This window comes from Oscarella lobularis, chromosome 2, assembly GCF_947507565.1.
Source record: "Oscarella lobularis chromosome 2, ooOscLobu1.1, whole genome shotgun sequence".
NCBI classification, from domain to species: Eukaryota; Metazoa; Porifera; class Homoscleromorpha; order Homosclerophorida; family Oscarellidae; genus Oscarella; species Oscarella lobularis.
In genome coordinates this window covers 1713450-1729623 of record NC_089176.1, presented here as the reverse complement: position 1 = coordinate 1729623, position 16174 = coordinate 1713450, and the positions used below count along the sequence as shown (strand labels likewise).

At 43.6% G+C, this 16174-nt stretch overlaps 2 protein-coding genes across 3 annotated transcripts; both read right to left on the bottom strand.

The window, feature by feature from the left end:
• Positions 1–6772: 6772 nt before the first annotated feature.
• On the bottom strand, positions 6773–11889 carry LOC136183350 (death-associated protein kinase 1-like). 2 transcript variants are annotated; one of them, XM_065969954.1, is made up of 27 exons: positions 11839–11889; positions 11692–11790; positions 11534–11632; positions 11379–11483; positions 11233–11331; positions 11081–11182; positions 10932–11034; positions 10780–10872; positions 10630–10728; positions 10484–10579; positions 10351–10434; positions 10202–10300; positions 10071–10154; positions 9904–10008; positions 9745–9843; positions 9595–9693; positions 9453–9542; positions 9300–9401; positions 9113–9247; positions 8932–9054; positions 8745–8864; positions 8628–8690; positions 7951–8580; positions 7767–7900; positions 7635–7719; positions 7447–7578; positions 6773–7396 (listed from the first exon to the last, which is right to left on the bottom strand). In XM_065969954.1, the coding sequence occupies exons 11-27, from the start codon at positions 10372–10374 to the stop codon at positions 6911–6913; spliced, it is 2610 nt and encodes an 869-aa protein (XP_065826026.1). In that variant the 5' UTR covers positions 10375–10434; positions 10484–10579; positions 10630–10728; positions 10780–10872; positions 10932–11034; positions 11081–11182; positions 11233–11331; positions 11379–11483; positions 11534–11632; positions 11692–11790; positions 11839–11889; the 3' UTR covers positions 6773–6910. The 2 variants fall into 2 exon arrangements, with proteins under 2 accessions (XP_065826026.1, XP_065826024.1); XM_065969952.1 differs by having other exon boundaries at positions 10487–10579.
• Positions 11890–11909: 20 nt separating this feature from the next.
• On the bottom strand, positions 11910–13897 carry LOC136184162 (ankyrin homolog). The gene is made up of 13 exons (XM_065971008.1): positions 13891–13897; positions 13835–13860; positions 13643–13786; positions 13494–13592; positions 13321–13434; positions 12855–12959; positions 12708–12806; positions 12541–12651; positions 12448–12486; positions 12310–12396; positions 12142–12243; positions 11984–12085; positions 11910–11933 (listed from the first exon to the last, which is right to left on the bottom strand). Exons 1-13 carry the CDS (start codon positions 13895–13897, stop codon positions 11910–11912), a joined length of 1059 nt encoding a protein of 352 aa, XP_065827080.1.
• Positions 13898–16174: the final 2277 nt, after the last annotated feature.

Sequence of the window (16174 nt, the reverse complement as noted above, 5' to 3'; positions counted from 1 at the left end):
GTCCATTGATCCGGGTGTTCGACTGGCCGGCTGCGTCACAGACACGGTTTTGATTGTGACGTCAGAGCGTGACAATCAAAACTGTCGTTTCGGTTTCTCAGGGCATTTATAACACGGAAAATAGAACAGATCAATTGGAAATAAGGGTTTCTAAGCATTTTTTCCGTTTATGAAAGAAAAAACGCTTTATCCGCGCCGAAAATCGCCTTTTTTGGGGCACCGTTTTGGGCCCTATGTCGCGCATGCGCTTTACAAAGTAAGGGTTTTTCTTATGTGACGTCACAATACCGAGCGTGACGAACAGACATACAGACAGACAGACAGACACTTCCGGCCTTGAGATCACGTTTGAGAGAGCCTCCCACCGCCGTTATACGGGCTCCACCCGTACAACTAAGGTGGTCGGCTCCATTACAACCTAACTAGAGAATGATGGCCCGGTGTTCACCGTGTTGCCATCATGCAGAGCCTCCCACCGCTTACCGTACGCGAGTGCATAACATAGTGTGACGTCAAAAAGTATTACATCACACTATGTTATGACAACATAAGTTATGTTGTCACATATTCACGTGGTCATTACAGCCGTTTTAGCTACTACAGCTCAGTCCTACCTACATACTGTAAATACTTGCAAGATTGCAATGTTTTCCTAATTAGGCGCTTTCCTGACGTACTGTATAGGGCTTGTGCACAGTGACGTCAGAGTCAACGTCACAGCTTTTTGCTTGGGCATGACGCGCGTTAGGCTTTCAGAAAATGTCCTCTATTTGCGCGATACTACCTTTCTACCGCGTAACCACCATAAGATATGTAGAAGCATGATTTAGACGTCGTTCGGCGCCTATTCCGTGACATTTCTCCGTGATATCGGCGAGTTATATCGATGAATGGGCGGGGACTTCCAACGAAATGGGCGTTTTCGATGTGCTCTCATTCCTCACCAAAGCATCCGATTGCACCGAGACTTTACCACGTTATAGGCACATGATTGATCTTCACATTCATGGCCAAGACCAGGCAAGAAGAGGTTTAGTTTCGCACTTTGGGCCCTATTTGTAGCACCACTTAGCGCACGTGTTTCAACGCTTTTTTTCGCTTTTTTTTCGTTTCAGTGGTTCTAACTCCCTGTGCCATGGATTTCGTATGTCGCGCATGTCGAGAGAAGGCATAACTTTGTATCCCGCCGCGCAATCTCAAATGTTCGCACACAATTTCGCGCCGTATCACGCACCACAGCCCAAGGACGCACTGTACATTATGCAGAAAAGAACGCCGTTGGTTAATTATGTGCATGAATTAGCGTAGCTGCATTCTCAGCAGAAGCGCTGCGTCCTTGAGCTGTGGTGCCTGATTAGGGCGCGAAATAGTGTGTTCACATTCGCGATTTCGTGGCGAGGTACAAACTAATACCTTCTCTCAACATTCCATCGACGACACAGGGAGTTAGAACTACAGAAACGAGAAAGAAGGAGTTGAAGCGCGTGCGCTAAGTGGTGTTACAAACAGGACCCAAAGTGCGAAACTAAACCTCTTCTTGCCAGATCTTGGCCATGAATGTGAAGATCAATCATGTGCCTATAACGTGGTAAAGTCTCGGTGCAATCGGATGCTTTGGTGAGGAATGAGAGCACATCGAAAACGCCCATTTCGTCGGAAGTCCCCGCCCATTCATCGATATAACTCGCCGAAAACACGGAGAAATACCACGGAATAGGCGCCGAACGACGCCTATAGCATGCTTCTATATATCTTATGGTGGTTACGCGGAAGAAAGGTAGTATCGCGCAGACAGAGGACAATTTCTGAAACCCTAACGCGCGTCATGCCCAAACAAAAGACTGTGACGTCGCCTGTGACGTCACGTGCACAAGCCCTATTTGATAATGTGCTCTGTGTGTATTGAGGAGGACCTATGCATGTGTACGGGTCATATTTCCTGTTACCCGTACGTACGTACCCACCCACATACTGTACATGAGTGGATACTTTTGATTGTGACGTCAGAGCGTAACAATCAAAACCGTCGTTTCGGTTTCTCAGGGCATTTATAACACGGAAAATAGCACAGATCAATTGGAAATAAGGGTTTCTAAGCATTTTTTTCGTTTATGAAAGAAAAAACGCTTTATCCGCGCCGTAAATCGCCTTTTTCGGGTCACCGTTTTGGGCCCCATGTCGCGCATGCGCTGTACGAAAAAACGGGTTTTTAAGTTACGTCACAATACCGAGCGTGACGAACAGACATACAGACAGACAGACAGACACTTCCGGCCCTAAGATCACGTTTGAGAGAGCCTCCCTCCGCCGTTATACGGGCTCCACCCGTACAACTCTGGTGGTCGGCTCCATTAGTTTACGTGGTTCCTACGTCACGATGTGTTGCATGACGCGTGCACGTAGCGCACGCCACTGCCGTCAGGGCCTCCAATTGCTGAGGTAGAAGAGCGGAATAGCCCAGAGCCGCGGCCGCGTCCGTAGCAGCCCTTTGAATGACCTGTGTAGACCAGAGCGCCATCGACCTCTAACGCGCTTTGGTCAAGTGTTCGCTATATTTAGTTCATGACCTCATGCACGGTCACGAGATTGCTATCCGAGGCGCTCATTGGGCCGCACTGTACACTGCGGGCCAAATTTGCAGTGCGCGTTAGACCAGACCCTTCCTCCCCCTAGCGAAGGGTCTGGTATCCAGACTAGGCACTCCTAGGTACGAGAGTAATGAGCAAAAGCTGTTTGAGGAGACCAATCGGCCTTGTGTTGACTCTCAGATGTCCTTGAAACATACGTTTCTGTAGATAGACGTAATTCGTTCATTGTCATGTCTCCGTCTGAGAGAGCCCAGCTAGGGCCGGAGAGATCTTTCTAATTCGGGTCCCGGATAAACAGAAACATACCTAATCAACCGTGACACCCAAAACGATGACGATGACGGTCGCTTGTACTTTCTGTAACGCATTCCGTTCCTATATAAATCGAAATCCGCGGTACAGTCGTTGCTTCGTGAGTAGTTGGCCCCGGAGGAGTCGTGATTTCTACACCCAAAACAAAATAAACTTTATGTAACGAGGAGACCCGTTCGGCTCCTCGTCGTAAGCACGAATGAGTATAGGCATGCGTCGTAGCGCATGCCATCGCACAATAGTACCTAAGAATAGCTCGCGTAGGCACAAAGGAGATAAGTGGAGTTGTAAGAGCTAGGTAGGCGTACGAGTAGGTGGACAGACGCCTACCGGTCTGTCCACCAGGGACTATATAGGAGAAGGTTTTGGTTGTAGTTGGTGTGTGTGACTGTAGTGATTGATGTGAGTTTGGAAGTCAGTGTGAACAATAAAGATATGGAAAACGAGAGTGATGAAGAGGTGTCGTTTAACCCTCAACGGTATACGGCACCCATTACATTTAGTATGTAGCAAAACGATCCACAGCTTAAGCTAAGACACAAATTAATTAAGAACAGCTCTGGCCCAATAGATATCAATAATAAAGACATGGAAAAGCTCTTACATCTATGGAAAATTTAAGTGCATTCACGCGTGTAAGTGTCCCGTGGGAAAAAAGCAGGCGATATTGACTTCAATACCCATGCTTAGTCGTATAGTTCATACGAGTTTCTGCGTTATCTGCAGTGCGTTAGTACGTACAGTAGAAACGTAACTTCGTTCGGTAATATATCTAAAACCATCCCCAAGATACGCCCATTAATTGCTATTAATAGACCGCTTTCATTCCAATGGAAATTTCTCTACTAGGGCGAACTCCCCTCCCTAGACCTGCCTTTCTTCTCGTGTGACCGATTAGTAGATTAAACGAAGGTGGTACGTTTAATTTAAATAAAGTTAGTGATCGAGAGTCATTCGCGGATCAACGACAAGGTGAGCGAGGGAGAAAGCATAAGCCAAGTTTTAAAACAGAAAGACTAACTCAATGCACATGCTACGGTTTTGGAAAGTGACAGTGACGCTGACACGAATCAAGAAAGTCAACAACGCAAAAGGGGCAATGCGGGCGGATCTCCTCAGGAATGCGGCACCGCATCTTTTGAACAACAAACGAAGACCTGCGCTTGTTCAGACTATTCAACTGTATGCAACGTCTGTACAAATCGTTTGGGATACATATGCAAACAGTGCAGACGCAGAGAAAAGCGTTTGCAGGGTAGAAGACGCGATGAACAAAATTCTGCACTACTATACTACTGTAGACAGTGCGTATATATGCATTTCGACTTGCCTTGGCCGTTAACTGCGATGAGAATACCGCAGAGCAGAGAACACAGCCCCAACAAGACGTTCGTGGGCAACATCCTGTTCGCCTATTCAGCGAATTCTCAACAGCGCCTTCTTTGATTTCTGTTGATTTCTGTTCCAGGTGAGTAAAGCCGGTTTCGAAGCTCTGAGCAGAATGAAATTGACTCGCTGCGCGGTTTCTGTGCGGGTGCTGTGCCTGGCACACAATGACCTGCGCTGAAACGAAGTTAATCTCTCTATTGTCAAAGCCGGCTCCGAAACCGCTTTGGGAAAATAGAGCGAACGATTGTCGGGGAAAGGAGCATCGTCGCCACCAGAGTCTTGACGCCATTTAGCGGCGCGAAACAGGAATGCTGCGACGGAGATCCTTTCGCAAAGCGTTTTCCTACCCTCTCCTGTCGTAGCGTTTTATTTTTCGTCTTTATCTAATTTTTCGCAGTAAAATGTGGGATTTTTGATAAGATAACTAGAGAATGATGGCCCGGTGTTCACTAGCCTCGCGTTGCCAGGCCCTTCTCCCTGATCTCCCGTATAGACACGGGAGGGGAGAAGGGCCTGGCAACGCGAGGCTAGGTGTTCACCGTGTTGCCATCATGCAGAGCCTCCCACTGCTTACTGTACGTGAGTGCATTACATAGTGTGACGTCATAAATTTTTATGTTGTCACATATTCACGTAGTCATCACTGCCCTTAGCCCCTACTATTCAGTCCTACCTACATACTGTACATGTACCTACATACTTTCAGTGTTTTTCTACAGACTAATGCAGGTCTAAAAACGATGGACTGGCTCCTAAAATTAGTAAAAAGCATAGATTATGGTTAAAAGCGTGCCTACTACTAGTTTCCAAATAAGGCTCCATTTTCTTATTGCAATCATCTAAGGTGCAATTGCAATCAGAGTGACACAATCCACTCAGAAGACGTCGGCGAACGACCCTGAAACGACGTCCGAACTCTGTGCTGCTAATGGAGTGCCCGGATATACACTATTTATGATACAAGTACAGTACCCTACAAATTTGGTCAAGAAATACAGCAGCTAATAGTTCATAAGATACCTAAGCAGTTTTCACTAAAAACATTATTCCTCTAACAATAAGAATTTAATTATAAAGGTACGTGCATATCACTGGCCCCAAAAGCCATACGTGAGTAAGGTAACGAAATATCAGTGTACACACGACGGGTGAAAATAAGTACGGTGGATTACTCACTACTGAAATCGAGCCTGCAAAATTCTCTTTGCTTCCCCTCCTTTCTCAATGTCATCCAGAGCACCGAGCAGCTTTCTTATTGTGGCCGCGTCGCCTAATTTTGTGGTCCACTTTTTCACTAAAAGAAAAAACTTCATACGAAGTTTCTCTTCCTTGTTATCGCAACAAAACTGCTTTGCTTCAGAGAACTGCCAGCCAAGCTCCATAGCCAGTTCAACCAGTTCACTCTCACTTTCAATCACTGACTTTTTCAAGGCGTGAATGTGTTTTTCCTCGACAATTTGATTTTCAAAAGAAATACCTACAACAATTAAAGACATAATTAAAAAAAGAAGACATCATTTTCATCATACGGTTAGACGACGCGGCAATTCTTTCTAAGTGAGGTACAGTACATCTTTTAACTGGCTCACAAGAGATTAATCAATTAATCGCTTACTTCTAGGTGGTTCACTGTCGTCGTCCGATAGAGTTTCTTTTCTTTCAACAGGACGTGTTCTGCAAAGTACGCTTTGTATCGATTACAATCAAAAGATAACGTCTTACACGCTGACTTCGTTCAAAGAACGACTTGGAGCAGTCTATATTTATATCAAATCGGTACAGTTACGTATATTCCAAACAGTTTTCTGACCGATCTTTGTTTTTCTTCAACGATGCCTGCGGAAGATACACATTACTATACCTAAATGACTTTGATTAATAAATTACATACCTTGCGTGCCATCGTCTTCAGTTCCTCCTGAACCCAAGGCACAAATTTCCTAATGAAAGCAATGTTGAAGTCAGGAATCTTAAAATAACGCAATAGTAACTCAATTGTAAACATTACTTGACACTCCAAAACTTCAATTGCTGGATCGTCGTCGCGAAGTACGTCAAGAATATCTCGCAAGCCCAAATCACGAGCACATGACGCAAACAACGATATCTTCGCGTCTAGTCCCGCGCTCCACCTGGCGAGAAAACGTCCAGGACAGCCTTTACAAATCATCACGTCTGCCATCGGCATGTAGAGCTTCCGACCAAGTTCAACGCCAACACGGCTAAAGTCCACTCGACCAAAGCACGTCTCAATGCTCACTTTGACATTTCTTGACAGCATACAGTAATGATCACTCGGAATCAACAATAATTCCCGCAACGTGTCTGCATACTTCAAGCATCCATGTGTTGTCGTCACTGATCCCCGAACCGCTCCCTCAATTGCCGCCCGATCATACGCAGGAGGATGCTCGACAAGTTCTCGTAGCGCTGACGTACTTAGATGCAATTCATCGCCTATTATAGTTCCGGGACTCCTTTCGTCTAGGACTTTCATTGCCATTGAAATCATTTCTTCCAGAAATTCCAAACACTCCTTTTCGGAGTGAACAGGACCGCGCGCGACAATGTCAATCTTGTCGCCTCCTTCTTGTAATTCGACCAGTCCCTCGATTTTGAAATTAGTCACTAGCTTTTCCAAGACCATTCCGTCTTTCCAGATCATTGGACATGGATCGAGAGATACGACCGATCGCGTCTGAAGAAAAGGAATCGTTCCAGGAACGAATCGTTCCAGGAACGATTATGTCTGTATTGTCTCTACATTGAAGGCGACGGCCTACATATACAATCATATCCTCCTTGTCTTTCCACATGGCGTCTCGGCGTCTTTCCTCTATAAGAGCTGGGAACCGAAAAACGTTCTCCTTGTCGGGCACTCGATAACACACTTCTAGTGCGCAAAGTATTTCCATTACTTCATCAAATGCGATGGGCTTATTCTTGTTAAACAGTCGAAGCGCTTCACTGATTCGTTCAAAGCTCGCTGATCCGTCGTTGACGCCTTCCATATAAATAGGGAAGTCATTAGGCGACATAAGAGGACCAATGACGTTGTGGCACAGCCAAGACGGATTCAACACGACGTACTTGCCAATCGCGATAATCTAGAACCATCAATTGTAAAAGAAATATATGGTACAAAAGTAATACTCACCTCTCCTATCCCATCCAAGAACTGAACGATGCTATTTAGTGTATCTTTCGGTAGACCTCTGAAAATATTACAATCGATAAGAAGGAAAAAGAAGCTTGTTCGAAGAAAGTGACGACAGCACATCGTTTTTATCTACAGTAAGGTACAGATCGATATGTTAATCTCACAATTAAATAAACTACGAATACCGCTTCTTTAGAAATGTCTAAATCGTTCGGTATCTCATCATGTCTAACAAATAACAACGGCGATTTCGTTTCGGTCTTTAGAAACCTGAGTTCAATAGATTATCAAACAAACTATATTAAGAGTAAACGCACTCAATAAAGCGAGGAAGACGGTTGGCTTTTGCCAAAGCTATCAAAGGATTCGATGAGTCGGCTAAAAGTCGACGCAATTCAGGAAGTAACGACGACAGAATTTCGTCGGCAATTTTAGAAACGCCCGTCGCTCTCTAGTTATAAACTATGCATGCCCTAGCTCACGTAAGCATGCCTATCAAACCTTGATGGATTCCGCTTTCAACTGACCAATGTGTCCTCGGAGTCTCTGCATTGTCTCTGACGCACTTACACGACAATCCAGAACGAACGTTTCATCAGAGAAAATGAAATACTTTCCAAATTTAGCCTTCAGTGAAGTAAGCAGACGCTTCATCGCGTCTCGTCCGTCGGTCTTGTCTCCCCTGCTTCCAATTATTATCACGTTGTTTTTGCTTGAAGATCCAACGCTACATTTAATTAGCGACAGCCAATAAGACGACGACCGGAATCGCATCCTTTGTTCTGGTTCGGTTAAGTCGACGACGAGAAGATAGAGCGTGTTTGATTCCGACAAGAATAGACTGTGCGTTTTGTGGAAATTCGATTGACCAGCAAAATCGCAAAACACAACTTCGCCAGCTCCATCGACCATTGCTTTGACAACGTCGACGCCAGCCGTACGAAGAGAAGGATTCGTCGAATCGCCAACGCGAAGATAGCTCTCTAACAAGAACATTCTTTCCTCTTCTTTGCGTTGTAATGACTTCATTAGAGTCGTCTTTCCTGCTCCTCCGTTGCCAACTAAACACACTTTAATTTTCGAAGGTTTTGTTGTTCCTAATTCAAGCAATTTGAAATGCGGACACTTGTTCTAAATACGAATTGAAAAAATCAGCGATTAAGGTATCTTATAGTTACCAAAGCGTTTCGTAAAATCTTCCGCTTGTCTCCTACGGCGTACTCGTACGGAAACTTTCCGGACTACAAAAGATCTGCTTTTAAAGCCGTTAACAAAAAGTTTAACAAATGCCTGACTTTATTGCGGCAATTAGCATTTGCTCCCTTCTCAAGGAAGAAGTGGCAATACTTTAGAGACAGCTTTTCAGAAAATTCGCGATATTCAGCGACGACATGGAGAATGCTTTGCTTAGACTCCTATATGAAATTATAATCGTAAAGTATACTGAATATACGAACCGAAACGACTACTAGATCAATATACCGCTGATACGGCTGTTACGCTAGCTCCGGCCAACACCAGCCTCTTCAGCGTCTCGAGACAAGAATGATCGTAGTAAGGGCCTCCAAACATTTCCAGAAAATACGACAAAGATTCCGCGCCAAACTAAAAGTAAACTCTGAGCAAAGCTGCTGTGAGTGCTTTACAGAATGCCAGTTTGTACCTTGTCACAGACAGTAACGTCGACGCCATTATTGAGTAATTCTTCAATAACAATCCTATTAACATTAGGAGTCAAAGATTCACGCAAAGCATCGATTTTTCTTTTGCATGCATGATGTAATGCTGTTTGTTGATTCTAAATAACATTCAAAGTCATCAACTAATATTTAGCTTTACAGTAACTCAACTTCGTTTTTAGCATTAACAAGGCAATTTGGCTGTTTCAGTAGCAAGCTTACAACTTTTTCATCTCCTCGAAAACATGCCACCATCAACGGAGTATTTCCTCTCTAAATAAAAGATCTCACGACACTAGTACTAGTAATTGCTAGTACACTCACCGCATCTCTGTCGTTTACGTTTGGTCTGTTGACAAGAAGATATCGTGTAACATCAACCCCTCCCGATAAGTGTAGTAACGATTCACCAATCTATATTCCCAGGAAATTTATTACCAATCATTTAATCCCTTTGGAAACTAACAAGCGTTCGCTGCAAAAGAGGGCACCCGTTAGCGACAAGACGCTTGACAACCGAGAGATAATTTTTTCTGCACGCCATCATTAAAGCGCTTTCACCGTTCTAAACAGTTAAAAATATATCTCCTGACAAAAGTCGTTCAGACTGAATAACCTCGTCGATTTCATTGACTGCTATTCCGCAATCTAGCAAATAATGCGCGACACTTGCCGTAGAAGAGCTGCACGCCAGATGAAGAAGATTTTTTCCTTCCTTTAGACAGTTTATTTCATCTAAAACAACATCCCGTGAGCGCAGTTAGACTTCCTGTACCTTCGTTTTGAACTCAAGATTGAACCCGAGTTCAAGAAGTCTAGAAAAAATTCCAAGGTAGCCTCTTTCACAAGCAGTCGTCAAAAGAGATTCTTTGAACCGAACCTATAATAATGACGTAATTAAATATATTTCATTTTTAAATTAATTAAGAGGTATCAGCTTACGTCAGAATTAAAACAGTAATCCAGTAGGACATGACCAACACGAAACCCAGAAGAAAAATTAGATTCATTCGCTGGAAAATTGACCTACGCAATATATAATTTTATGAAATATAAACTGCTATATTGATGACCGTAATTTCGGATGCAAAATCAAAGCCGCGATGAACAAGACAATCAACAGCACGTACAGCATCACTTTCACAGGCCACAGAGAAAAGCTCTTCTTCGTTCTTACCAAAACTTACTCGTTATAACTTGATGAAAGACATTACTGCCTTACCTTTCCAGCGACTCTCCTATTCATTAGAAGGATGGCCGCTTCTTCACTAGTGGAGCAGGCAGTAGCAAACAACAACAACCAATCCTACAAGTAAAGGTAAAATACCGACAAAGTAATATCCGTTGTTACATACAACCTGATCTTTGATATTATGAGAAGGAAAATGCTCTAAAAATTTTCTTAAAATATTCACAGTTCCACCCTCGCAAGCTGATTGTAGTAACAAACTCTAAGAATTGCGAGACGGTTATATGACGTACAAAATCAATATCTATTTACCCCGTTAAATCGATACCAATCAATGCTCAAACCAAGCAAATACTCCACTACGTTTTCCTGTCCGCATTCGCAAGCATTATGCAACAGCGACTTTCCATTCTATAAAGAGAATACTTGATGCATTCAACTTATGAAAAACAGAAAACTTACCAGTATCGTAAAAGAACAGCCTTTCGCTACGAGAGACTTCACAGTTGATAAAAGTCCCGATTGGCAGGCACGCCTCAATGGGGTTTCGCCCCACTTAATTAAATACATAAAATCTTTAATAAATTGCCTCAAGAATACGCATTTCAACTTACCAAGCCTCTATTTAAATACTCGTTGGAGACAATACCAATCAAATAATTTGACACGCTTGCCGTACCCAAGGAATATTGACAACTGCAACAACGTCGTTCCTCGCTAAAATCCAAAATAAAACAAAAGAGATAGTAATGAAACTCCGTGCCTTTTCTGTAGTGACTGCTAGAGAAGGTTGACGATGAAGAAGATATTCAACAATCGCAAGATTGCCTTTCTCACATGCCAGAATTATTGGTGTTTGTCCGTACTAATATATATTATTATATCTTATTTTACAACAACAAGTTAAATTATTACATTATCACTCAAATGAATATATTCATCAATTTCCACAAGGAACTCTGCCACGTTTAAATTTCCGATTCCGCCACAGCACAAATGTAACAAACTCTGACCCTATAGACACTTTCAATGATTCAACTTTCATCAGAACAAAGCCTCACTTCCCGCTTCGTTTTCACAGTCAAAGAACAGCCCTTCTGCTTCAGACACTTGACTATGCTAAACAGTCCACGTTGACACGCATATGCCAATGCGGTATATCCCTTCTAAAACTTTTATTAGAAAGAGCGTGTCGATTTCTTTCTAATGAACTGACGTCATCTACTACGTCCAAGTCCACTTTGTGCTCGATGAGAAAGTGGGCAACTTCCAACTGCCGACTTTCACATGCCAAATGGAGTAATGAGCGCTTATCCTGATACAAAGGTATATGGTTAACAATAGAAGCCAATCTTGATATTGGAATACATATACTTTATTCCGTTGATTCAGTGAATAGCCACGCTCAGAAAGACGCTCAGCTATTGACAAAAGACCGTTGCTGCAAGCGGCCATAAGCATACCAACGCCATCCTAAATCACTTCTAGTACTTATAGTACACTCGAAAGCCTGCTTCTCACAAAATTGGCATCGCCAAAATTGAGAAAATAGTGCGCCACTTGATCGGCACCTGGCTCACGTCCTTTACACGCTAAGGTAAAACAGATTTGTCTGCCTTTGAAAGACAAAAATTATCAAACGCTACGCGTCAATTATGTCTCTTACAGTATTCCGATGACCTAAATCCCACTGCTTCATTTTCATTAGCATGTCAACAATAATCACGTTCCCACTTCTGGCAGCTTTCATCAGTGCCGTCTCGTCCATCTAAAATTTTCACGTCAATTCAATAAAATGATATGCTGTGACCGATTCATTGCTACTTCATCAGTTTCATCAAGATCAAATTCGCACTTGTTCAAAAGAACTTCAACAATTGACACGTGTCCCATTTCACAACTCAAATGAAGACCTGATGCTCCCAGCTACAAAATACATAAATTAAAACTCATTTGATCTAACAATCGCGTACAAATTACGTTGTTTCTTGCCTGCCAGCGACAATTCAGTTCCAATAGGAAATTAACCGCTTTTAGTAGTCCTTTCTTACACGCCAATAGGAAAAGCGTTTCACCATTCTAATAAGATTGACAACAATACAAATCATTACTCATTTTATAGCAACAAACGTCGTTGCGGATTTCCAAACATTTCTCTGCACAAGACACCTATTTTACAACAAAATAGCTTACATTTTGTAATTTCCTATTACAACTACTCACTTGGTCTTTTGAAATGGTTTTGGAGATTTGGTCTGCACATTTTTCAAACAGACGAAAAAATGTGCTCTCGTCTCTACACATTAGACAGAGATGAAGAGCCGTCTCTCCCCACTACACAATTTACGTTACTTAATTACGCAATCTATGAAGTGACATCAATTTCAAACCCCATTTCTGACTGCAATATTGCAACCATTGCTCTGCATCCATTCTATTAATTCCCAACTGCCACTCGTCACACAACTCAGATATGGCGTCATTCCAAACTTAAAAGCAATAATAAACAAAAGACGTTTGAATAGACTATTGATTGCCTCGTCTCTCTGTTCCAATATCTGAGAACCGTGCTCTCTTAGAAACGCCTTTGCCACTTCAAATAAGCCGCCTTGACAGACGCAATGAAAGACAGTGCACACCCACTACAAACATTATAAATTCCTTTTATTATGTTTTGTGAAAAGAAACCTCTTCAGGTAGATTTTTGACTTGAAAAACTTCAGATAATAAATAATGAACTGCTTCCTTTCTTCCTCCTCTTGAAGCAAGATGCAATGCATTATAGCCAAGCTAGAAAACATGATTACTACTATGCAATGAATAATTACATGAACATACATAATCCACTGCTGTCACTCTGCATCTCGCTCTCACCAGAATTTTCATAATTTCGACATTACCAGCTGTTGATGATATCACAAAAGGTGTTGCTACATGCATGAACCTCTACATTATTAATTAATTAATAAATATTATTTAGAACGGCTAATCAGATTTGCTTACAATGAAATATTTCTCCTCTTTTGCTGCTTCGAGCTCGGCGCCTCGCTGAAGCAGTAATTTGACTACTTCCAATTTGTCATGTTCACACGCCCAGTGCAACGGTCTTCGTCCCTTCTAGATCCAATCTCTATCTAGTCACGGGGCCGCGTATCATATGGCTCTGCATCACTAACGCTATCAGAAGCCTCAATCGAAGCCCCGTTATCGATGAGAATTGAACAGATTTCCGCGTTTCCCGACAAACATCCGAAATGAAGCGCCGTTTCACGTTTCTAACGCCCCAAAGCCACAAAAGAAGTGAGCACACCGGTTCCTCTTGTACCCCCTCTTGTTTCTTGTCGTTTACATCATTGTGACTATTGATCCAACCCGGCTTCTTCGTCCCTTCAGCGACGAGTTCCTTCACTTGGGACACCGCCCCTTCGTGGCACGCCTTCATCAACGCCGTTTTCTCGCCGTGATGCCACTAAATAGCGGTCCGCAACCTTTGCAACAAGGCACCCACCTCTCTCACCTTCTTCACTGTAGCATCAAGCGGTGCTAAGAAATAAGAACGCCTGAAGAAATTACGTGCCATCATAGATAATATCTAGGCAGTGGCTATTGTTACGACAGTCGTAACTGGACCTCTTAGGCTATTGCTACGCCAGTCTAGCGCACTATAGAGTAGAGAGCTTATAAAGCGTTTTATTCATGTACCTAACCCAACCCTAACCCTAAACCTTACTGGTATCGGTGGCGGCCCCGCTCCGGGCTTAACCGCCCCAATGAGCCATAGGTCGCAGAGGGGGGCTTCGCCCCCCTGGAACCACCATGCTACGGGCGGTTAAGCCACAGTCGCGGGTGATCGTATATCGCTGCTTAGGTACAGAGAAAAAAAGAAAAAAAAAGAAAAAAAAAGAAAAAAAAGGCAGCACGCATTGGGAATCGAACCTCTGATCCCGTCACGTGCCCCGTGGTTCATGCATCCGGTCGTCCCACAGCACCCCCCCCCTGCCCGTTGAGCTATCGCGGCATCCCTGGATACCTGACGTTATCGGATGACTTTATAATGCTAGACTGCGGCTATAGTGGCTATAGTGCGCTAGAACGACTGTCGTAACAATAGCCACTGCGTCTACACTACTAAAATGAAAAAGACGTCACGGCCTACCGCGCGTTAAATACGGCGCGAGTAACTCTAAGCTTCGCTTCAAATTTCTTCGTTCGCGCGCGCGACGGCCGTGCGCGAACCGCTTCCGCCGCCGTGCGACGAAAATCGTGACATTTCTATAGAAGCGTCTTCGTCGGGGTCCCCGGGATCCCGCGCACGACGTCACTCGACGTCACCGTCACGTGCGGTGCGAAGAGCTAAGACTGTTTGACGACGTCAACCGCGCAAAGTCGTTCCGCTCTTAGCTTCGAAACGCTTCGAAGTATGCTTTCGATAGCGTTGCGCGACGGTGGCGTTTCGTTTCGTCTGTTTTAGTCTAGGGTGGCGATGACGTCATTCTTTGCGTCATCACCTCTGGGCGCGTTTTCTCGCCGATTTATTTACGTCCCTCTCCCGCGCTTCTCGGTGTCCCACCGTTGCCTTTTAGAGGGATGCGACCATGTAATAAATACCGAGTTATTTACTTAGCCGGTTCTAATAAAAATTGGACTGCCGCTCATAGGTACTGCACCGTTTTGCTTTTAATCGACCAGGAAAATGCTACTTATTTTGTAGGACCGTCGTACTGACAAATACGCAAAAATTAGATTTTCTCCAAGCCTCTAGAGGCCTTCCCTCTTATAATAATTTATCCGGGTGTTTGTGCCTTGAGGCGAGTACCTGGAGTTCGGAACTGTTTTGATAACAATAAATAATCGAGCTAGAGTCAGGGACTACTGGAGTATCTATTTAATGAAGCCGGAGTTAGGGACTGAGATAGATTTGATTGGGCCGGAGTTAGGGACTGGGTATCTGAGGACCTTTTTTCTGACTCCGGCTCTCATTGCTGAAAGTTAAAGGTTAAACATGCGTATGGACTTTCCCGTAGTGCAGGCCGTTGTGTAACCAACGCTAATATCACAGATTGAAGCTGGAGTTAGGGATCGACTGTTTAGATAACAGAAATAATCAATCCGGAGCCAGACACCGATTTCTAATAGAAATAGTCAAGTCACGGTTAGGAACTGAGTATCTAATAGGAATTGTCAAGTAGAGACCTTCCCTCCTATAATGATTTATGGACAGGGTGATTGTGTCTGGAGACGAGTACCTGGAGTTAGGGGACGGTATTAGTGACAGAAATAATGAAGCTAGGGACTACTGGAGTGTCTATCGAATAAAGCTGGAGTTGGGGACTGAGTATCTGATAGACTTCATTGGGCCGGAGTTATAGGGAATGTATATCTGAGGACGTTCGTGTCTCTTTTTTCTGACTCCGGCTCTCATTGCTGGAAGTTCTCTCCCCCAGAGGTTAATATGCGTGTGGACCTTCCCGTAGTGCATGCAGTAGTGTAACCAACGCTAATAACACAGCTGGAGCAAGGAATCGACTGTTTATATAACAGGAATATTCAAGCAGGAGTCAGAGACTGATTTCTAATAGAAATATTCAAGTCGGAGTTAGGAACTGAGTGTCTAATAGGAACTGTCAAATTGGAGTTCCCTGTCCTTTCTTCTTTTTGTTCCCCTATGCGTTTCTCACACTACGGGAGGCCATATAAGCGGTCTATATGCATGATGCATATTCACCGCAGGGAAGGAGAACTTTTAGAAGAGGGAAAGCTATTAGTAAGACCTTGACTGCTAGCCTTCCCTCCTATAATAATTTATCAGGGTGTTTGTGCCTAGAGGCGAGTACCTGGAGTTAGGGACTGTTTTGAT

Coding starts and splice junctions, on each gene's coding strand:
- LOC136183350 (XM_065969954.1), bottom strand. CDS start 10,374: ATGAATAGGAGAGTCGCTGGAAAG. Junction 9,543..9,594: donor CTCTTTTGCAGCGAACGCTT/GTTAGTTTCCAA, acceptor CTGGGAATATAG/ATTGGTGAATCGTTACTACA. Junction 7,397..7,446: donor TCTTGGATGGGATAGGAGAG/GTGAGTATTACT, acceptor TGATGGTTCTAG/ATTATCGCGATTGGCAAGTA.
- LOC136184162 (XM_065971008.1), bottom strand. Junction 13,787..13,834: donor TTGATGCTACAGTGAAGAAG/GTGAGAGAGGTG, acceptor ACCGCTATTTAG/TGGCATCACGGCGAGAAAAC. Junction 12,086..12,141: donor ATCTTGATGAAACTGATGAA/GTAGCAATGAAT, acceptor TGAAAATTTTAG/ATGGACGAGACGGCACTGAT.